A 24022-nucleotide genomic window follows, 5' to 3' on the forward strand; every position below is an offset into this window, starting at 1 on the left:
TTCCCCTCCCTGTGTCCATGTGTCCTCATTGTTCAACTCTCACCTATAAATGAGAACATGTGGTGTTTGGTTTTCTGATCTTGTGATAGTTTGCTGAGAATGATGGTTTCCAGCTTCATCCATGTCCCTGCAAAGGACATGAACTCATCCTTTTTTATGGCTGCATCGTATTCCATGGTGTATATGTGCCACATTTTCTTAATCCAGTCTATCATTGATGGACATTTGGTTTGGTTCCAAGTCTTTGCTATTGTGAATAGTGCCACTTTAAAGGTTTTTAGTTCGCATTTAGCTCTTTAAGCCATCTAGATTTACTTTTGTATAGTGTGAGGTGTGAGGGATCCAAACATACTCTTTTTCCTGATAATAGAACTCATTTCAGTTGCCCTAGAATCAATTCTTTTCTCTCTCTTTTCCCAACTGACTCCTAGTAGTCCCCTTGGTCTTACAAATCTTTTGTTGTAAAACTATGAATGTGGCTTTGTAATGATGAGGCTTTTTAACTTTTACTCTTGACAGAGCTGAGGAAACTTTTTAAAATCATATTCATTAATTTCGATATTTTGTTTTAAAATTAAAAATTAGATACAAATGAATGTTCATATTAGAAAAAAATGCTCCCTTAGTGAAAATAATTTAATCATTGATGCAAAAATACTTAAAATATTTATTTCTCCTTTCCAGTTAGAGGCTATATTTATTCATCAATTTATTCCATATTTATTGCTACCGACTATGTATGAATAGCTGCTCTAGGACATAAAGGTCATTCAATGAGAAATACGGTGTGTCAATGATACTGCAATCCATATTAAACTATGATTAGTACCATTTTATTAGATGGTTAAAACTGTACGGCTTAACTTGATACTGTGGATTCAGATTGGTGATCAAGTAAGATGAATATCTTATCAATTATCAATAAACCCAACAGAGAATGTGTACCCATGCTGCGTGCCCACTCCAAGGGGACCGAGACTAGGGCAGGTGATAACTGGGTGGGACCTTTGAGGATTTCCAGCATTTGTGACTCCAAAGTAGCCAGGAGGAGAAGGACTTGGGTAATGCAGGTAAGCTGCTCCCTGGTAGAAGCCTGGGGTTCCAAAGCAGAGACTGAATTCTAAGACGCCAGCACAGGGATGGAATTGAGAGACAAAGCAGCCCTGCGAGGACAAGGGCAGGAGCCAAGCGAAAGGATCTGAGGTGGTCGTTCAAGTGCCTGGTGCTGATTTTGCTTGGCCTTAGGTATTTCTTGTGAGGCTTGGGAGGACCAGCCTGCCCTAAAGTCCTGAGGTCTCAGTGGATGGTGGCCATGTGCTTTATTCCCTTGCCTCACTGCATTTTGTTTTGTCAGACTTGAGTGCTGCCTACACTAAATTCATAGTCCTGTAGAAAGGCTGTTGGTAAAGCTTTCAACACACTGCCTTTAAAGAGGAGACACTTGACTATTTGATTTTGCCTCATTTCCTTTTAGGTTTTGTGAATGATTCTGTGACTAAGTCTATTGTGGCTTTGCGCTTAACTCTGGTGGTGAAGGTCAGCACCTGCGTGCAGGGGGAGAGTCACGCAAATGACTTGGAGTGTTCAGGAAGAGGAAAATGCACCACGAAGCCGTCAGAGGTAAGGGGATGCCTGGTAGCTTGTAAATACACATATTTACATGAATATTTACCTGAATAAATACATAGGTATGTATGTGTTCTTACCCCTTTCGTCCTTGCTCTATCTATCTATCTATCTATCATCTATCATCTATCTATCTATCTATCTATCTATCTATCTATCTATCTATCTATCTATCTCAAGCCAAGTTGATATATACATTCTTTTTGTTTTTGAGATGGGGTCTCGCTCTGTTGCCCAGGCTGGAGTGCAGTGGTGTGGTCTTGGCTTACCGTAATCTCTGGCTCCTGGGTTCAAGTGATTCTCCTGTTTCAGCCTCCTGAGTAGCTGGGACCACAGGCATGCACCATCATGCCCTGCTAATTTTTGCATTTTTAGTAGAGGTGGGGTTTTGCCATGTTGGCCAGGCTGGTCTGGAACTCCTGGCCTCAATCCATCCCCCTGCCTTGGCCTCCCACAGTGCTGGGATTACAAGCATGAGCCACTGTGCCTGGCCTGATAGATAAAATTTAACTATTACAAGATTCTCTCTATTTTTTTAATTCCTTGTTGCCCCCTTTCAGCCCAATTAAATCCCTTGCTCATAAACTTAAGGGAGTAGTTTTAAAACTGAAATGGTGGTTGGACATAGGACATGAGTATTTAGAGACACCAGGACTGAAGATTTCAGTTTGGGACTCATCTGAATATGAATGGAATTAAAACCACTGGGATGGGGAAAGTGCACTGCATACATTAGCAAGAGTGGAAGGGAAGAAAACAGGTGCATTTGCTAAACAGGCCCCCAGAATGTACAGCTTCAATTATATGCCAGTATGCAACATACAGATATTTAAATCTCCATATGATTTTCAAAGTAATTGTAATGCATTTGTGTAGTGATAGATCCTCTTGCTTTGGTATAAAGTAGAGATTTTGTGAGAAGTAGCGGTCATTATATCCAGTAGTACAATCAAGAGAAATGGAAGAAACAAAAAGTAAACACAGTTGTTCACTTACCCATTTTGGGGACTGTTGCGTGCCAATGTGGTAATTTCCTCCTTAGGCTTTGCATTTCTCTGGCTGTGATAATAGAGTTACAGACATCAGAGAAAAGTAAGAGAATAAACCGAGAAGAGGCATAGATGAGATGACCCATTAACTTTGCTCTTTGTGGAGCCGGCATCAGAAACCCTATGGGAACCCTGAGCCCTGTTCCACTTTTTCTTCAGCAGATGTGGCCAGGGCATGGGGCAAGGCCCAAGTACAGCTTCCTCCTCTGCCTCCTGTTTTCTGTTTCCAGGCAGCAGTTTGGGAGTCAGATGAACAAAGGACCACAGCAGTCATTGAGGTCAAAGTTCATTGGTATAGAACTCTCTTAAAATATATATATATATTTTTGAGACAGAGTCTTGCTGTGTCACTCAGGCTGGAGTGCAGTGGCGTGATCTCGGCTCACTACAACCTCACCTTCTGGGTTCAAGTGATTCTCCTGCCTCAGCCTCCCAAGTAGCTGGGATTACAGGTATATGCCACTATGTCCAGCTAATGTTTGTATTTTTAGTAGAGACGGGGTTTCACCATGTTGGCCAGGGTGGTCTCAAACTCCTGACCTCAAGTGATCTGCCTGCCTCAGCCTCCCAAAGTGTTGGGATTATAGGCGTGAGCCACTGCACCTGGCCTAGAGCTTCCTTAAAATATTTTGCAGGTGGACTCCAGGGTCCACCTGAAGATCACTAACAAGGAAGACTTCATACCTTACAAGGGGGCCTGTACCATTAGGGGACATCTATTCCCCTCACCACTCGCTACATCCATCTCCAGCACCTTTTCTTTATTTTCCTCTCTAGTTATACACCTATTTCTATTGGAGTTAATGTTCAGTGACAGTGGATTCCCAAACCCCAAAAGAGCATGGTTTGTTTGAGATTTTGAGGGTAGCACAGGTAGGTTTTCTTTGGTGATGCCTTCTTGTGGGAACATCAGCACTTTGGGTACTAGTGGACTTTGACAAGTGAGAGGAGGGGGACTGACAGAAGGAATATTGGCAGAAGCTTTCAAGTACTATTCTTGTCATCTTGGAAAACCTGCGACTTTCCTGTTAGCTGTAATATTGCAGCTGCTTAAATATAGCATTTTCCGGCCAGGTGCAGTGGCTCACGCCTGTAATCCCAGCACTTTGGGAGGCTGAAGCTGGTGGATCACCTGAGGTCAGTAGTTTGAGACCAGCCTGGCCAACATGGTGAAACCCTGTCTCTACTAAAAATACAAAAAGTTAGCCGGGCATGGTGGTGGGCACCTGTAATCCCAGCTACTCGGGAGGCTGAGGCAGGAGAAATGCTTGAACCCAGAAGGTGGAGGTTGCAGTGAGCCAAGATTGTGCCATTGCACTCCAGCCTGGGCAACAAGAGCTGAACTCTATCTCAAAAAATCAATCAATCAATAAATAAAATATATAAATATATTTAATAAAAATAAATAAATAAATATATAACATTTTCCTGTAGGATATTCCTTGGAGGAGGCAGAATGTGGTCAGGAACCTGAGAGCATAGTGAAAGTAATCATTTCTGCTAAATCTTTGAAAAGGAACACAAATGGAAACCGAAGCCCAAACTCTCCCTGCTTCTGGGAGTGAGGTGAGCCACTAGAGTGAGGCCAGGAGGTGCAGAGCCAGGAGGCTCCTTCCAGGAGGCCAAGCCTGCCCTTTACATCCTGTGCCCTCCTGTCTATGCCAGTTTGGACCAGCCTGCTCTTCTTCCCGAGGAGAAACCTCATGTATCAACATACTTTATGGGAAAAAAATGTGAAGGACACTCAGTGTTCTTCTATGAAAGTCCTGGCTAGGGAGGGGTAGAATAACTGGAGAAAAGAAGAGGAGGCTAAGGAGAACATATTTATTTTTTTCTTTTTTAATTTTATTTTTAGAATTAAGTGTAGGAAAATGTGAGGTTTGAGGGTAAGGGCAAGCGGGGTGGTGTGTGTGTGTTTAGTTGTGAATTTTCTGATTAGAGATGATGGTTGATGCCGCTATGGAGATGAGACTGATAGGAAGAATTTTTTTTTTTTTTTCCGAGACGGAGTCTTGCTCTCTCGCCCAGACTGGAGTGCAGTGGCGCGATCTCGGCTCACTGCAAGCTCCGCCTCCCGGGTTCACGCCATTCTCCTGCCTCAGCCTCTCCTAGTAGCTGGGACTACAGGCGCCCGCCACCGCGCCCAGCTAATTTTTTGTATTTTTAGTAGAGACGGGGTTTCACTGTGGTCTCGATCTCCTGACCTCGTGATCCGCCCGCCTCGGCCTCCCAAAGTGCTGGGATTACAAGCGTGAGCCACCGCGCCCGGCCAGGAAGAATTTTATAGAGAAGCAAAGGGGGTAAGAATTGGAAAGATGCATAGTTAGATAATGGAAGCAAGAGCCGGCATCTATACTCATAGTTAACTCTTTAGTCAGTTCACATTTCAATATAATTTCTTTTTCATATGCAGGACTTGTCTATGGGAGGAACCATTTGATAAGGAGGTGCCAGAAGAGAGGAAGGGTGAGAGACTGAGAAAAGCCACTGGCAGGGGGTGGAGGAGGGGCAGGCCTTCCTGCCTTCCGGGTGAGCCTTCGGGGAGGAGGAGGAGGAGACACACAGATCTTCCCCCAGGCCTTCTCAGGCTTCCCAGTGAATAATTTTGAGGTCTGATTAGCTCTGAAAAATTAATATTGGCACGAGAGAAGTGTCCTGTAAGAGGAACCAGAATTTTTGATTGATAAAGTGGTGAGATTTATTGTGAGCTTTCTTTTATTATGGGTGGCCCTTCTGGAGAAACGTTGATTCTGTAAGGCGGTCGTCATGTTATTTTAATGTATGTGTGTTGGGGGCTTCTCTGCAGGCAAGCTCTAGCTAGAAGGCTCTGCCTGCAAGCTTCAAATGGACTCATTGAAAAGGCAATATAGGTAGGTGTTTAGCACCGGGCAGGTAACTTGGCCAGCCTTGTCAAATGTGAAAAAAAGCGAATCAAAAGCCGTGGTGAAGAATCCAAATTAGTTTTAGCAGATCCTTTCAGAGGCAGTACATCTCCATCAGGGGAAGCAGCTTCTTCTTCTTCTTCTTTTTTTTTTTAATATACTTTAAGTTTTAGGGTACATGTGCACAACGTGCAGGTTTTTGAAGAGCTTCCGGTGCCTCTGAGCTAACACCTCCTCCTTCCGTGTTGCCTCCCAGCTCCACCTCAGGTGTTTCTAGTAGAGCCTCCGCTGTCATTGATTCTGTATTGCCCTTTAGTGAATTTAAGGAAACCGTGGCAATAATCTTACCTGAGCCATTATTATTATCCCTCAGCGACTCTAAGCAAATGATTAGGCTGGAATGACCACGTCCATTTCATTCTAAGACGCACCACCTTGGCGCACACTGTTAAGTTGGAGAGAAATGTCTGAGGGGACTTGAACTCCCTAAGGTAGGAAAAGAGGGAATGGAAAATCTTTTTTCTGTGTGTGCCTACCTGGGTGCCTGTGACTTTTTGTGATTGTTGCAATGGCTGTTTCAGTGTCTTAGAAGTAGCTTTCTAGCAGTGAAAGACTGTTGTCATCACGTTTTTTTCTTTTTACTGTCTCCTAAAATTAGAAGTTATATAGTCCAACCTTCCACCCAATGTAAGAATCCACTCCATAGCACAAAACAAATAGAACTGTATTTTGTGATTTAATTTTATCGTTTCTAATCATTTTTATGTCTTTTTATTAGATCATCCATCAAAATAAAAGCAATTCTGTTATTTCCACCCCGCTTTCATTTGGTAATGGAACTCATTTCTTTTCTGTCAGAGGCACTTGGGCGAGGGCGTATTTCACAACCCCGAGCTGATGGGTGGTTTGTGATAAAGCTCAAGCTTGCTGTTCTTGATATTGCAGTATTTGGGGAAGGTCTTTATAAATGTTTACTTCAACATCGCAAGGAGCTCTCTGTTCTTGGAAACTGCTTTCGTGTTACCAAGGGTTGATTCTGATCTTTCCTTCTCCTTAAGAAAAGCTTTAGATCTCTCTCTGAACTTGTTTACCAAGGTTGTTAGGCTACCAGCTGCGGCCTATTGGTGACTGACGCCTTAATTATCTCACAGGTGAGTGTCAGGGCATCAGCACGGGGCTCTTGGTTGGTTTAGGCCTTAATTCTTCTTTAGATCCAAATTAGATTCCATGGACTATGTCTCTCTAGGTCAAGAAATTTGTATTTGGAGGAACAGGAATATTAGATGGAGATTATATAGTCTATATTATATAATTAATATATAATATGTATAAATTATATATATATATAATCACACACACACACACACACACACACACACACACATATGATTTGTTTTAAGGAACTGGTTCATGCAATTGTGGAGTCTTGGCAAGTGCAAAATCTAATAGGAGAGGCCTATAGACTGGAGACTCAGGAAAGAGTTGCAGTTTGGGCCCAAAGGCTGGCTGCGTGCAGAATCCCATCTTGTGTAGTGGAGGTCAGCCTTTTGTTCTCTTTGGGTCTTTAACTGATTGGATGAGGCCACTCACATTATGAAGGGCAATCTGCTTTTCTTAGCCCATTTATGCTGGAGGATACAATTTTTTTGAATTTTTGTATGAGTGAATAATCAGACCTTGGCAATGACCTTGAGCAGTAGGATATAAACAACTCCCACAGGCTTAGCGTTCCAATAATGGAACACTAGATATATTAAACTTACTGATTTCAGTGTAAACCTCATCCAAAAACACCTTCACAGAAACATCCAGAATGATGTTTGACCAAATATCTGGGCACTGTGGCACAGCCAAGTTGATACATAAAATTAACCACCACAAGATTCCCTCTCTTCTTCTAATTCCCTATTGCCTCCTTTCTACCCAGTTGAATCCCTTTCCCCCAAAGTTAAGTTTTCCCCTGGCAAAAAGTCATATTCCAGGTCGTTTGCTCAGCTGTGGATGCCTTTTGTTGGGCAGCAGGGTGATTCTGATGACAGAGCAGATTGTGGACAACAATTCTGAAAACAGAGGCCTCAGAAATATGCTTCTCATCTCCCCCTTCCTGCTGACTCTCTAAAGGATAGGCACAACATCTTTTCATCCAAGGATTATATTGTTAATCATTTCAAGTCCACATGGAGTTAGTAATAAAGATAAATGCTAGGCAGTGATATAATGGTTCAATAACAATCCCATAGTTTTCCTGTTGATTGGCTCTGGCCTATGTTGATAGGTAAATGAGATCAGGCCTCCACTTTGAGAAGACTCCCTAGAAACCTCACTATCTCTAGCCTTAGGAATCCACCATACTTAATCTATTAGGATCGCATACCAGAGCTGACTACTGAGACGTTGTTTTGAGAGACAATTGAGCTGGCATCACTTTCAAACCTTCCAGAGCCCAGGGGTGGGCCTATGTCTGAGAGAAGCTCTTCCATTTCTGGCCCCTGAGGAGTCCTGACTTCTGTGACATCTCTTTCTACCTTTGGAATTTGAAGGCTCAAGCTCTGGGAGGTCCTACTCTTCCTGCCTACAACTGAGTTCTTTCAGTTGGGTTTGGTTTATTGGAAATGATCAATGACTCGAACCAGTTACTTTGTCCATTGCTTGATAATACCCACTGTCCTTGTTCTTTAGCCCATGTGGCCAAGTTGGGAGACACTGTCCTTTCACGTCTATGTCTGCCTTATATCTATTTTCTCCTGTTCCAAAACCATGTGCCTCCTTTTTAGGGCTCCCTGTAGATTATCATTTCTTGGGCTTGTCTATTTCCAGGCTCACTCACTGAGTGACACACACACCATAGCTGATGAACGAGCAGCTTCTTCAGTGTCTGACCCCAGCCCCTCTCACAACCCCTGCACCCCCAGTTCCACCCTCAGATCTCTGTGGTTTTGCTCATGCTGTTCCCCATCTGGAATGCTTATTGCCTCACTGGCCCTGCTCCCCCTGAGCCTCTACCACTTACCCTTCCACCTCCCCAACTATTTTTCAGGCTCAGCTCAAAATCTTCCTGCTTCCAGAAGCTGTCCCTAATCCCCAATGGGAAGTAGGTCCCTCCTCTGAAGTCCCGTAGAATTTTTCTTCTGTTGTGGGAACACATGACTTTTGATTTATGCTTATATGTCTTTATAGTCATTATTTTTTGCATTCCCTTCATTGCAGGGTTATTGAACACCTGCTGTGTGTCTAGTACCCTTTAGGTACTAGTAACCCTGGGGGATACATACTGGTCTAGCAAGACATGGCCTCTGAGAAGCAGTTACAAGGCCGCGGGGACAGGGTGCTGGATGAGTAACTCATGGATTAGAGAGCAGTGTGTTGTGTGCTGTGGGAGAGGTTTGCAAGTACATTTCTGAGGGCCCAGAGAAATGTCTGACTCAGATGTGAGATCACGGAGAACCTCTTGTGGAATCTCGGAAGGTGAGCTCTTTGACATTAGTGACTCTGCCTGGTTCACTCAGTACCTGTCGTAACAACTAGCATGGTGCTTTCCAAACAGGGGATGCTCAGGAACTGTCTATGAACTGGACAAGAAAAACAAATAAAAGAGCGGAAATAAGATAGGAATCCAGTTGTCTGAGTTTTGAGTTAGATATGTACTGTAAGTTCGATACTTGCTAAATATGGGAGCATGGAAAGTAAATGGTGAATTTAGTTTTACAAAATAGTGAGAAAATATTCTCTGATCTAAGGCCATCTCACAGATTGTGTGACCCGGAACGTTGTAGTAACCCTTTGGGAATATTTTAAGCAGCATTGCCAGTTCTTCCTTATCATTTCAAAAAGAAGTAGGTCAGGAAAATTTGAACCCATGGATCTTTGATGCTATCCTCTGTTGGTTTGAAAGCATCAGTGAACTCCCCTTCAGGTTCGGAAGTGGGAATATACAGAAGTGCAGGAGAAGATGTCATCTTCACTCACCCATCAGTTCCCTGAGAGCTCATTCCTCCACATCATTAGTGCAACACAAAGGTCCTCATGAGACCTGGAAAAGGCACTGTGACCTGGTCGGGTTATAAGAAAGGAACAGGATGGGAGGGGAGTCGAGGGAGCCCACAAAGAATCAAAGGAAAGACCTTCCCTGCATCCTTCTCAGCACCAAAACTGCAGCTTGCAAGGAGGACATCAGAACATAGTTACTTTGTAATAGTTGTGTTCAGCGTGTGGTGAGCTTAGGTGCCCAGAGTTCTGCCAGCACTCTGGAGGAATTTCTCCTTTCACTAGGGAAGAAAGCAGTGAGAGGGGGTGCAGAGTGGCATAGTGGATGGGAAATACTTGATGAACCAGTGGCAAGTGTTATTACAGATAAGAGGCTAATTTATTGTAAGAAATTATTTATCTTGGGCCGGGCACGGGGGCTCACGCCTGCAATCCCAGCACTTTTGGAGGCCGAGGTGGGCGGGTCACCTGAGGTGGGGAGTTCGAGACCAGCTTGACCAACATGGAGAAACCCCATCTCTACTAAAAATACAAAATTACCACAAAAAATGATATATGTGACATAATGCCTATGTTAGTCTGATTTATTCATTCCACAGTATATACTTAAAATTTATTCTTGGCAATTTTAAAGTATACATCATCATTAACTACAGTCACCATGTGGTACAATAAATTTCTTGAACTTAAAAAAAAAAAAAAAAACAAAATTAGCCGGGCAGGGTGACGCATGCCTGTAATCCCAGCTATTTGGGAGGCTGAGGCAGGAGAATCACTTGAACCCGGGAGGCGGAGGGTGTGGTGAGCCGAGATTGTGCCATTGCACGCCAGCCTGGGCAACAAGAGCGAAACTCTGTCTCGAAAAATATATATATATTTTTCTAAGAGATGAGGGAAACCCTTTCTTTTGACTAAATAAATAGCTTTAGGACAATGTTCATTAAGCATTTTTGAGTCAGAGAGTAGATGCTCCAGACTTAATGCTAACGTGAAGATGTCTGAGACACGTTTATTTGCTAATAGCTGGGTGATCTCTTCCACAGATTTTACTTGCAGAAACTGCTTTGTGCACCTCTGAGAGAGAAAGTGCTTTTATGAGCAATAAAAGTACAATAATAATTATTAGAAACACATTAACCATAGAGATCATAAAAGTAAGTGCAGCCCAGCTGTTGCTTTTTTTAATGGGTAAAGAATAAGCCTGTCTAGAATTTCATTGGCTTGTGTTTGAATTATAATTCTTGGTACTAATGTAATTAAAAAGCCTTTGCTGCATTTTATGTTACAGAACAGAAGGATGATTGTATCATCGCCTGCACAGAAAATGCAATCACATATTTGAATCATTTATTATAAATTAAAAAATAATTCTAAAATGACCTCCCAAAGGATAGACATCTTACCATGTTTCTGTTTCAGAAGGTTGAAATGTATGTCCCATGCGGACAGTTACAGAAGCATTGGGGAATGTTGGTGGCATGTTAAACATATTAGGGCGAGATTATATCATTGGTGACATTTTCAGGGTCAGAGAATTTAGAGTAGAAGGGGATTTTAGAGGTCTCTCCACCTATTTTATTTTAGACACCAGGAAATCAAAGTCTAAGAGATATTTAAGCCATTTATCCAAGGCCCAAGAGCTAATTTATGGTAAAGGCAGGACAAGAATGAAGGGAGATTTCTGGACTTTTCTCTGGGGTTCCTCCTGCTGAGCAACACTGCCTCTAATGCCCTCCACCCCCAGCAGTGTCCTCTAGGAGGACATTCAGGATTATAGCAGCCTTTGTAGCCCATTCAGTGTCCTTATGCAAAGTTTTAATGTTCGCTATGAGAAAAAACAGGCAGCAGGTAGAAATACATTTTTGGGTTTTTTTTGGCAGGGTCGGGGGTTGACTTTATGGCATTTTAGTGCAGCATTTTCAAACCTTAATGTGCACGTGAATCATATGAGGATCTTGTTAAATGCAGAACGTGGCCAGAGGGTCTGGGATGGCCCTGAGATGCTATGCAAGCGATGCCTACGCTGCCAGTCTGGGGACCACGGACCTTAGACCAACACACTAAAGGCAGGGGTCTCATGACCTTTCAGAGAGACGTAGAAGATTCAGCACCCTCTCTTCCATGGTCTTATTTGGCATGTGTTGTACTGGGGCACAAAACTCCCTGGGTTTTTCTGTCTCCAGAGCAAAGTTTGAGAAAGAGGGTACAGGTGAAATCAGTAATTTGGGGAAAGAGAATTCCCACAGGTGAGGCCCGCAGCCTTCATATGCCGCCAGGAACTGTCTTTGTGTGGCCCGATTTCACATTTATTCGCTACAGATTTTAAGTCTTTACAAAGACGAGAGATACTCATGTCATAACTGTATGGGAGACATAACTATTGTTCTTAGATTTTAATTCATAATGTTTAATATACAGAAATAAGCCTCTGGCTAGAGTTTTATGCCCAAGAGCAGAAAATGATCGCTTTGGAGCTTGGTGGGTCAGCTTTCCTTGTTATTCCTCCCCCTGGAATGCTTATGCCTTTGTCCTATTTTTCAGTTCATAAGTCAGTGTGTATGTGAGAGCCGCTGGAAATAAATGGCTATGCCTGGGGCGGGTGCCTGTATGGGGCTGCTGCCTCATTGCCCCTCTTTAGGGACCTGAAAACCATCTGCTTGCTCCCGAAGAGGGGTCTCTTCCACTTATCACCTTGGAGAATTCATTAATTTTCATTCTCTCATCCAGTGTTTCATGAGCATCTTTTCTCTGTCAGGCACAAACTAAGCCCTAACCAAACCAGGCTGAGGACACAGATGTGTCCCTGCTGCCCTGATGTTTCATGTCAGAAAACTGGCATTGGAAGCCACTGACCTCCAGCCTTATCTGAGGCCTAAATCTCCTGTAAACCATTTCTAACCTCCTCAGCATTTAACAAGTATCTAGCCAATGACCATCGGATACAGGTTAGCACTTCTTTCAGATTTTGAGGGAAAACTTCTTTTAGCATTTCCCCACCATGGTCTTCGGTCCTCTGTACCCACTCCAAATATGGCTTTAAATTATAAGGGGACTCATCTGTTTCCCTGAACTCTGATGAGATTAGACCTTTAGTTTGTCTCATGGTAATTGCTCCATTCCTTCTTTGAACTCATCTTAGATTTTAAAAATCAGTCTAGGCCGGGTGTGGTGGCTCATGCCTGTAATCCCAGCACTTTGGGAGGCTGAGGAGGGTGGGTCACCTGAGGTCAGGAGTTCAAGAATAGCCTGGCCAACATGGTGAAACCCCATCTCAACTAAAAATACAATTAGCTAGGCGTGGTGGCACGCTGCTGGGGAGGCTGAGGCAGGAGAATCGCTGGAACCTGGGAGGTGGAATTTGCAGTGAGCCGAGATCATGCCATTGTATTCCAGCCTTGGCAACAGAGTGAGACACTGTCTCAGAAAAAAAAAAAAAAAATCAGTCTGGCTTTACAACATCTCCTTCCAAGTTGTGGGGTGTCAGGTGGCTTTCGAGTGACCAGTTAACATGTGTCTGAGGTTGCTGCTATTAGAGGATAGTATAGTAGCATGTTTTCGAAGCACCAGTGGACTCTGGGCATTGGCAACTAATGAGTCTTAATGGCAGGCAGGGTTGGATTTGGAGGCTTTTTCCAAGGTATTAGTTGAGATCTACTGGCCCTCTGGACAAACATTACCCCCCCTCACTGGACTTTCATCATGCTTTTGTTTTCAGAACTTGACCCATTTTCTGCCTATTGAGTTACAGACTTGAAGATTTGTCTACTGGGTACTGTTTAGTCGTTTTATTTACAAAACTGTTTGGCTTCACCTAGCCTTGTGGTTTTCAGATATTTTGGTCTCAAGATCCCTTACATTCTTAGAAATGATTGAGGACCCCAAAGAGCTTTTGTTGATTGGGTTATATCTGTTGCTATTTAATGCATTAAATTAAAACTGAGGAATTAAAAAATATAGCCAGGTGTGGTGGCTCGTGCCTGTAATCTCAGCACTTTGGGAGGCCGATGCAGCCCGATCACCTGAGGTCAGGAGTTCAAGACTGGCCTGGCCAACATGGTGAAACCCTGTCTCTACTAAAAATACAAAAATCAGGCCGGGCGCGGTGGCTCACGCTTGTAATCCCAGCACTTTGGGAGGCCGAGGTGGGCGGATCACGAGGTCAGGAGATCGAGACCACGGTGAAACCCCGTCTCTACTAAAAATACAAAAAATTAGCCGGGCGTGGTGGCGGGCGCCTGTAGTCTCAGCTACTCGGAGAGGCTGAGGCAGGGGAATGGCGTGAACCCAGGAGGCGGAGCTTGCAGTGAGCCGAGATTGAGCCACTGCACTCTTGCCTGGGTGAAAAAGCGAGACTCCATCTCAAAAAAAAAAAAATTTAAAAATGTAAATTCATCTTGTTAGTAAACCCAATAAACTCATCACATGTTAACATAATAATATCTTTTAAATGAACAATAATTATAGTTCTAAAACAAAACAATATAGAAGAATGGCATTGTTTTCATTTTTACGAATTTCTTTAATGTCCGTTTTAAAAGAAGACAGCTGGATTTTTACATTTGCTTTTGTATTCAATCTGTTGCAATATGTTATTTTGGTTGAAGTCTAAGAAGAACATACAGCCTCAGTAGATACTTAGTTGGAAATGGGATACATGTTTTATTAGCCTTTCAGATATTTGTGGATATTCTTGAAAATACTCCAAAATTTGACATGTGAAAGATTCTTAAAGGTTAATTCAATGTGGACTCTGAAGCCATATCAAATGCTTTCAGTCTGTTTCATTGCAATCTATTGGCCTGTTACATTGCAATCTATTGGTCTGTTACGTTACAATCTATTACTCTGTTTTATCACAATCTGTTGGTCTGTTACATTACAATCTATTGGTCTGTTTCGTTACAATCTATTGGTCTGTTTCATTACAATCTCTTGGCCTGTTCCATTACAATCTATTGGTCTGTTCCATTACTATCTGTTACGATCTATATAATGTCTATCTTGTGTTTTGGATCTTTTGCCCATGAATGGGTTTGGTAACATCACACATCAGTCATTTGGAAAACATTGGATCACTGAGTAATAAGCTTCCAAATGTTGATGCATTTCATTTTACAATATCAGAAAAATCACATCTGGTCATCAGAAAAGTCTTTAAGTATTGGGAATCTGTCAAGCTTGTATAAAAGTTTTCCAAAATTCTAATTTGCCATTGAAACCTCAGATTTTATCTCTGATAACAAAAATTGTTGGTTATTTTCCTTGAAGTGACAGGCTCACTTTGTTCTTTCGAGAGAAAATATCTGCCAAATAGCCATGTCTGAATAACCACAGTTTGTCTTTTGGTCATTTTTTTAAGGAGAAAGGGTGTTCCATGAAAAATACACAACTTTAGGTCACGGTGAACGATGACCCAAGTGCGCTTCCTTGAGGGAGCTGTGGTGCTTCACGTGTAGAGCAGGAGGGCCTGGTGTGCACATTCCATTGTCAGACGGAATGTTAGAAAGATGTGCACTCCAGGGTTGAGAGTTCATTCATCAAATTTTAATTTTTGCTGCCGAATCAAGGACGTTCGAGGTGAAACTGACATTTTTTTCCTCTCTGCAAATGCCTGATAATGGTGATGATCCCCAGTCTACTGCTTCGAAGCCGCAGCTTGGCCTCTTACGGAGGTATCAGCAGTTTCTCTTACTATTGTTTTTACATCTTTGGTGTCCATGTCAACAGAGTGGAAAAGGCACATCATGTCTTAATATTATTATAAAATCGTTTTGACCTCATGGAGCTCCTGAAAGGATCTCAGGGAGTCCCCAGAGGTCTGGAAATCACATTTTGAGATCCTCTGTTCTGGTTCAGGCCATGCCTCTAACCCTTTTTTTCTAGATTTCTGTTTTACTTTGTTTACCTTTAACTTATTATTCTGAGAACTCTTAATTTAGTATTGAAAAATTCAGCCTTTTCTCTCTTTAATCTTGAAAACCTACATTGTAGTCTCTCGTCTGTGGTGATTCTTTGAATGGCTTCCTTGTAACAGCTCTGGGTCAATCTACTAAAAGCAGATTTGACAAACTCCCCATCTTTGTCTGCTCCTTGATCCCCTCAACCCCATCTCTTCCATTTCCACCCACAACCCCATGCCCAGCCCAGGATCAGCAACTGTCTCCCTTATTATTCCCAAGGCACTTTCTCTCCTTTTCCTTCTCTGCCAGCAGCCCACAGGGGGCCAGATTAGAAGTGAACTGAACATTCCCCCAAGCCTGTTGAAAAATAAAATGAAGGCCAGCCAATTAAAATTATAGAAATCTTCTAAAGTGGTTAAAACCAACTTTTCTGATAAACATTGTTGAAAGCTTTCTAGACAGTAAAAAGAAACAAGGAAATTAAGCAGTTGCTTTCCAGGAAATTGAGCAGTTGCTTTCCAAGAAATTGGTTGGCTTCCCTGGGCTTCATTTCTTGGGTTCCACCCAGGGCCTGGGACCTCCTCCTTGCAGGAAGGCCTGATAATTTGCCCCTGGACCTTTATGTTGGGAAGACAGTGATGATGGTGGGGAGGAAGCCAGATTATAGGAACCAAGGAGGAGCTTTGGCAATCTGTGTGGCTTGCCTTTTTGATAAGTTTGACATTGAAAAGAAGGACAGAGTGGGATGGTACCTGAGTGGGAAATTCGGTCAGAAGAAAGGCTTTTGCTTCTAGAGAAGAGGATACATCACATTGAAATAGGCCGAGGGAAGGAAACTGGCAGCTGGGGAGGTGGGAGCTGTCAGAATGGTTAGGTGGGGTGTAATTAACAAATGAAGGTCTTGGAGGGGATATAATTGACAGAGGTGAGGAAAGCTGCAGAGAAGGGGAGGAAACCTTCCTTTTCTGAGCAAGTGATGTCGGGCAAAAGACTTGACAGAGGTACTCCACATTTTAAAAATGGAGGTGAAATCCAAATGACATAAAATTAACCATTTTAAGGTGAACTATTCAATGGCATTAAGTACATTCAGCTTCAAGCAGCCACCACCTCTGTCTAGTTCCAAAACATTCTCATCACTTCCAAAATAAAGCCTCATATTCATTAAGCAGTTACTCCCCATTTGTCCCTTCCTCCAACCCCTGTCAACCACCAAGCTGCATTCTGTCTCTGTGGATTTACTGCTCTGGACATTTCATATAAATGGAATCATATTAAATGGAATTTTTTGTCTGCTTCTTTCACTCAGCATAATGTTTTCTGGCTCATCCATATTGTAGCATGTATGAGTACTTCCCTACTTTATATGGCTGAGTAATGTTCCATTGTATGGAGATACCGCAAGGTCCATTTATCACTGATAGACATTTGGGTCATTTCTACTTTTGGCTATTGTGGTTAATGCTGCTATGAACATGTCTGTACAAGTATTTGTTTGAGTCCTTGTTTTCAGTTCTTTTGGGTGAATACCTAAGGAGTAGAATTGCTGGTTCACATGCTAATTCTATGTTTTACTTTTTGAGGAGTTACCAAAGTGTTTTTTACAGTGGCTGAAACATTTTGCATTCCCACCAGCAATGCACAAGTGTTCTAATGTCTCCAAATACAAACACTTGTTATTTTCCATTTTTTTTTATTCTTGCCATCCCTCTGAGTGTGAATTGGTATCTTATGGTTTTGACTTGCATTTTTCTGATGATCAATGATGCTATGTTAATCAAAGTTTTACAAAAAAAATTATAGGTGCTTTATGTCTTTGGAAAAAAATGAGTTTCCCCAGCCAAACTGAATTCCAACCATATGCTGTTTGTCTATGAAGCAGATCTGGGTTACAGGGCAAGAAACAATGGTGCACATCACTTTGTTGAATTGCTTGAGAGCAGGACTCCTGGAAATACTGGGTTGCTTTGCTTTGGATGGAGGTAGCTGATTGAGTTTGCCTGGGCTGCCTTGAATACTGGGTTAGGCTAGGGCAGAGTTGTCATATCTGCTCATTCTCAGGTTATGCTTTGTCTGAGAGTCTTTTAGAAGCTTGGTTTGTTTCTAGGGAATGTAAAATAAGGCAAATTCAGAGAAGACGGTACCCTAATATTGCCTTGACCCAAAAAGAAGCCACCACCACTGTGGGAAAAGGGCAGGTCACACCTCACCCCCAGCATCTGTCAGGCTGTCATGAACACTCATATGGGTTTCTTCCTTTAGATTGCCTTTTCCTTGTACTCCAAGAATAATCCCAAGAAACTTGGCCTAAACCCACATATCTGTTACTGATCGGTAACAGGGGAATCATTCTGTACTCAATTTGCTTTCACATAATGGGCATTTGAAGGCTAAGATCAGCATTTAATTGTGCCACAGGCATTAGTTCTTTCCAAGTTCATAGCAGAGAAGAGTTTCTAGTTTAATGATATTTCTGCGGTTAAATAGGATATTTCCAAGTCAATAAGGGATAGAGAAGCTGCCAAATTCCAGAAGGGAATGAGAAAGCTCCCCCTGGAATTTGGCAGCTGCTCAGTAATGGACAAACCCAGCAAGGTTGCTATAGGCCCTCTCGGGCCATTGCCGTAAGTACAGTTATCTCTCTTCTGTGTGACTGTAGTTCGTTTCCATGCAATTTCTGGGCAGAAAATTTGAGCTGTGGCTCGTCCTCAGGCAGAAGTTGGTTATGTGATATGTGCAATGGGATATCGTTTAGGGCTCAAATGGAGAGAGAAGGGCACAGGAGACTCTAGCGTAGCAGTCTTCCTGGGAATCTGAAGAGGCCCTGGCAAATGTGGAATGTCCCAGAGTTGCCCAGAGTTCAAAGGTCATTAATTATGTAGGACATCAGAGCTGTCATTTATGCATTTCGTTTTTGCACAGTGACAATATTTTGGCAGGAATCTGGGGGAACATTGAAGTATATGAACAGAGTAAGTACCTGTAGCTGCTTATAGAATACCATTTATATATTTCATAAATAATTATGCATGTGTGTTTAGGTCTATATCTACAGAAAAACTTACAATTTTTTTTTGCTTTTTCTCTCTTCATTCTATCTCCCCATTATAGTTTAATAAGTGCTTTTTAAACTTCTTTAGTGTGTTTTTCATTTTTCTTTTCTATTAACCTTCTTCATTTTTTTTTGAAGACTTGAGGTCTTACTCTGTCACCCATGCTGGCATACAGTGATGTGATTACTGCAGCCTTGACTTCTCAGACTCAACCGATCCTCCTGCCTCAGTCTCCTGAGCAGCTGGGACGACACGGGTACACCAACGTATGCCCAGATAATTTTTTATTTTTCGTAAAGACAGGGTATCCCTATGTTGCCCAGGCTGGTCTCGAACTTCTGGGCTCAAGGAATTCTTCTGCCTCGGCCTCTCAGAGTGTTGGGATTACAGGCATGAGCCATTGCACCTGGCCTCTTCTTCACGTCTTTACATGCTTTCTGGTTAGCATTTTACCTTTACCTTTTTTTTTCTTGTAATTCTCTGGTCTTGGTTTGGTTTCCTATAGATGTAAGTGCTGGTAAGCAAAGTACTACAGGTGTGAGTAATGGACAGTTGAACAAAATCATACACGTTAGCCAAATTAAATGCTAATTCCAGAAGTATTAATGTTGAGTTGAAAGTAAAATATTAAAGGGATGAGTTATATATGTCATGAAAGCACCCGCTGAAGTGATGATGAAACAATTTTCCGAGGAAGTGTGGTAGGGGTCTTGGATGGAAAAAGAGCCTTTGGTAAGATGGGTGGCTGAATGGCAAGGGTCGTGGTTAGCTTGGAATTGGAGGAGATCAAGGGTGGGGCTTAACCACAGACAGTGGAAACTTGCAGTATCCGGTCACTTATGATCAAGCTTGAATTATTTTCATTGATTTTTCAGCCGAAGCTTGCTCCTCTGTTGTTAGGATTTCTTCACATATGGTAGATTTGGGGATCAAAAAAAAAAAAAAAAAAAAGATATTATGTTGTGGTATCTAGAATCAAAAGCAGCAGGTAGACTTGCCTTTTGCCTGAAGGGCTTTCTCAGGTTGCTAAAATAAATGAAACTGTGAGAAGTATGGGCTTCCATATTTAGATTAGCATAATATTATACATCCATTTTCTACCAGGAGAACAATCCATTTTGCAATTTAATCACATATACTCCCTGACATTAGCTTGATTGAAATCCACAGACTGCTAATGAGACGTCAGTCCCACTGCTGTGCCCTGGTAGGAAGCATCTGCCACCTGCCACAGCCCTGGGACACGGACATTTTCTTTACCAGAATTATCCAATGGGAACAGAGGCTCTAGGGAATTAAGTGACACAATCTCAGTAAGGGTTGGAATTTAGAAAATTTTTAGTACTGCAAAGACACTCACATTTTTCAGTTTTGTTTAGAGCAGTAAGAAGCACGGGAAGGCCTTATTTGTGTTTCCTAGTTAGAGAGAAAATTCAAGGGGACAGCAAATATTTATGTGTTCCTGTCCTCAGTCCAGGTGATGTCAGCATGGGCTTCCATATTTGTACAAAATCATCTGATAGAGTAGGAGGCTTCATGGCCCTGTGGAAGCCAGCAGACTTGTGGGTGGAGATCAGGGTTCAATGTCTGACTCCAGCATTTACTGAAATTGTCCTTCTTATTTCCCAAGACCCTTGGTATCCCTATCAGATCCTAGGGATGACAGAAATATCTATGTCACAGGGCTGTGGTGGGTGGAAGTTCTTAGGCTGCACAAATCTGTGTAAATGCTGGAAAAATTTCTAATGGAAATTGAAATAAGATCACATAGGTGGAAGCACTTTGTAGAGCATTTTCCCAGTAAAGTGTGGCGCATGTGATGCGCAAACCACGAAAGAAGCCATCGGTTGCCTCCGTCAACAGTCACCTTCTCATAGTCCTTGTTGCACTTGGCATCCTGACCCTGTTATCCTAGGAAGTTTCTGCCACCACTCATCCTCTTTTGAGTGAGCAAGGACTCTTCTGGCCAACACAACGGATTGTAATTAGCTTTAGTGGAAATCACTGGGGCTAGACTCACGTCTAGTTTCCCTCTTGGAGTTCTAATCTTGCAGGATAATTGTTGGAAGAAAGTTGATACTTAAATTTCTGAGTTCGAGTCATTAGCACATGCTCCATTCACTGGCATGTAATTTTTTTAAAGACCTGTGTTGTGACAAGTGTTGGTGCAGCTGGCCACAGAAATGTGCCCTTTGCCTCACTTTTTAGCCATTGCTTTGAAGCTCTACTCAGCTAAATGTATTTCAGCTTTGCAGTTAAAATACAAAATTGTTGACATATGTCAATTTTAACCAGAAATACTCGTGAATATATAATCATTCCCCATCCCAGAAAGAAAGCTGATACATAGGTCTTCTAAAAAATAGAGAAACCATAGTTACCAGCCAGGAGTAATAGTAGGAGAAAATAACTTAAAAAAAGTTATTATGAAGTTCTTGCTTCTGAACAAAATGTTCTTTTAAAAAATAGAAGTAACTCAAACATTGATACAATCCAGTTGTCCATGCTGTTGGACAGAAGGCACTGAGGTAAGATTCAAAGCTATCTAGGGTGGTTTCTTAACCCCAAATTTCCTTGAGACACCAGCCTGGCAGGCTGCCTGGATTTCTGTTCTTTGAACTTAATTCCTGTATAATAAAGGCATGGCTTTCTATTTAAATGCAAATGTCGCTCAAATAGTAACACATTAAGGTGTTATCTATTACTAAAACTGCAACAACTCAGCTTAGTTGGGGGTTGGTTTCAGTGAAAGTGAGAATAGTAGATCGTTCTAGAAGGCAGGTGCAACTTGTAGGTATGGGTTGTGAGAACAGGAATCTGGGTTTGGGGAGGTAAGAATCGTCAGATATGCGCACATATCTGAATCTCATGTTTGGGTTTCATTTCAGAAACAGGGGAAGCTGGTGGTATTTGAATTATTTTTCTGAGGCACAGTTTATGCCAAATAAACCAGGCTAAGTTTAGAGGAGCTTTGCGGGCTCTGGGAGAATCCCTCACCTGATGACGTGAACAACCTTGAGCCTCATTCCACAGCAAAAGCCCAGTTATGCAGCTTTCAGAGAGGACAGGCGCTTAGGCCAACTCATAGGATCTTTTTCTTTTTAAAATGAGCCTCTGTAACTAATACTTAGAAAAAAGAATTTGAGCTTGGCTTCCACACCGAGGACCGCAGTAGATGGCAGCCATACTGCAAGGCGATTGGTTTTTGCTGCAGGCTGTGCACGTGAATGAGGACGTGACTTAGTGTTTTTTCCAGCACCTACATGGATCTGCGTTGGCTCAAAGACTTCCACACCCTACAGCCCTGTGACAGGCATTTTCACCATCCCCATCATCAGATGGGAGCACAGAGGCTCTAGGGCAGAGGTCCCCCACTCTGGGCCACAGACTGGTACCTGCCCATGGCGTTAGGAATCAGGCCGCATAGCGGAGAGTGGTGAGCGAGCATTACCGCCTGAGCTCCGCCGCCTGTCAGATCAGCGGAGGCATTAGATTCTCATAGGAGCGCGAACCCTGATGTGAACTGTGCATGCGAAGAATCCAGATTGCGCACTCCTTATGAGGATCTAGCTAGTGCCCGATGGGCTGAGCTGGAACAGTTTCATCCCAAAACCACCCCCCTACCCCTGTCCAGGGAAAAATTGTCTTCCGCAAAACTGATCCCTGGTGCCAAAAAGGTTGGGGACTGCTGCTCTAGGGTATTAAGCGTGGGTTTCATTTCCTCTGTATAAAGAGCCTGAATTCAATTTCCTTGTCTAGGGATCATAAATGAGTTAGGAAAGAAACTACAAGCATCTTAATGGTTAAAATATGATACATTAACCGAGGCACTTTTGAGAGGAAGATGCGAGCAGTGTTAATGTTCTTAAATTCAAAGTCGTATGCAGATTCCCTTTCTTGCTCAGAATTGGAGGATTAAATTATCACACAAAAGAAATTGCTTCGTGTGAATATTATAGAGTAATAAAAATTCAAAAGCAAGAAAGGTTCATTTTGTTTGTGAATTTTTCTAATTCTTTTGCCACTCTTGAGTTAGATATGTTAAGTTTTTTCCAGAGATTATTAAAATGATTCTTTTTCTAATTAATCTGGAGAAACACATTTATTAGATCTAACCTGCCTTTTGTTCAATATTAAAATAATGAAATCAACAAGCATTTAATAAGATAAGATTTAATTAAGATGAATGATAAGACCTTCCCACCTTTGCTGATGTTATATAAATTTGTGTGTGTCTAGATTCAAATAAAATAAGAAATAATCCCAGCATTTTGGGAGGCTGAGGCAGGTGGATTATCTGAGGTCAGGAGTTTGAGACCAGCCTGGCCAACATGGTGAAACCCCCATCGCTACTAAAAATACAAAAAATTAGCCGGGCGTGGTGGCACATGCCTGTAGTCCCAGTTACTCGAGAGGCTGAGGCAGGAGAATTGCTTGAACCTGGCAGGCGGAGGTTGCAGTGAGCCGAGTTCATGCCATTGCACTCCAGCCTGGGCAACAAGAGCAAAACTTTGTCTCAAAAAGAAATAATAATAAATAAAATAAGAAATGCATTGATTAGATCAGAGACTATAGAAATAAAATGCAAAGTGTTTTTCTTTAAATACTGAAGAAAGTTTTTTTTTTAGTTAACTTCCATGATATCAAGGATTACATAAACTCTTGGAATTTAGGCTATATCAATATTTAGATTTAAGTATATATTATTATTTCTATAGGAAAACAATGGGCTGTAAAGCTGGCATTCACTTCCCATTAGGAAGACTAAAGTGATTCCTTATGTCAGCTTTATGCAATGTTCTACTTTTAAAAATTTATTTACAGTCTCTCTCTTTGCATTAGACTTGAGGTTATCCACAAAAATATATAAACCATAAAATAACCTATTAAGAGGAAAGTCGATGTGAAGACTGAGGCAAAGAATTTTAGGTTGACTAGGAAAGTGAAGCTGGGTTAAAGTTATAGATGCACAGAAGAAGGCCCACATCCTGGCTAAAGATGGGCATTGAGACACACACATATTTTTTAGCTGCAGCCTGTGATGTTATGAAACACACATGTGAAAGAACCCCATGGGAATGAGGAGAGACAGGGAAACAAGGATGGAGGAAGGGAGATGAGAGAAGAACCACACATCAGAGTGATGCACTGAGATGGCAGCCTCGTCATTAAAGGGAGTGTCCCAAAGGGGAGTTCGTCATATCCATCTCCCTATCTCAGGATCTTGAGTTTCGGATGGTGACAAACGTCTTGAGAACTCAATGGTTCAGCCCCAGAAGGACAAAAGCTGCCATTCAGGATTGACCTAGGACTGGCCCAGAGCAATCAGAGTGTTTGAAACAGTCAGGGCACTGGGGACTCTCTGTAAGGGATCAAGGGCTTCGCCCTTTTACCTGGACCAGGTGCAGGTGCAACTCCTGCCTGGTGTCCACAGCTGTTTGAGTATTTGATTCTTCCCTATCTCCAAGATTTGCGAAGGGCTGGGTAATCTTAATGGGAAAAAAGAGACTTGGGTGGGGGGTGGGGTT

The 24022-nt window shown here is 42.3% G+C and overlaps 1 protein-coding gene across 2 annotated transcripts in view; it reads left to right on the forward strand.

Moving 5' to 3' along the window:
* Positions 1-24022, forward strand: part of DNER (delta/notch like EGF repeat containing) — a 366652-nt gene that overhangs the window by 169816 nt on the left and 172814 nt on the right. For both annotated transcript variants that reach the window (XM_032754076.2, XM_058437649.1), the window contains exon 5: positions 1475-1620. In XM_032754076.2, coding sequence (XP_032609967.1) covers positions 1475-1620 — 146 coding nt within the window. The remainder of the gene's footprint in view (positions 1-1474; positions 1621-24022) is intronic.

Source organism: Hylobates moloch, unplaced genomic scaffold (assembly GCF_009828535.3).
Source record: "Hylobates moloch isolate HMO894 unplaced genomic scaffold, HMol_V3 SCAFFOLD_1, whole genome shotgun sequence".
Classification (NCBI taxonomy): domain Eukaryota; kingdom Metazoa; phylum Chordata; class Mammalia; order Primates; family Hylobatidae; genus Hylobates; species Hylobates moloch.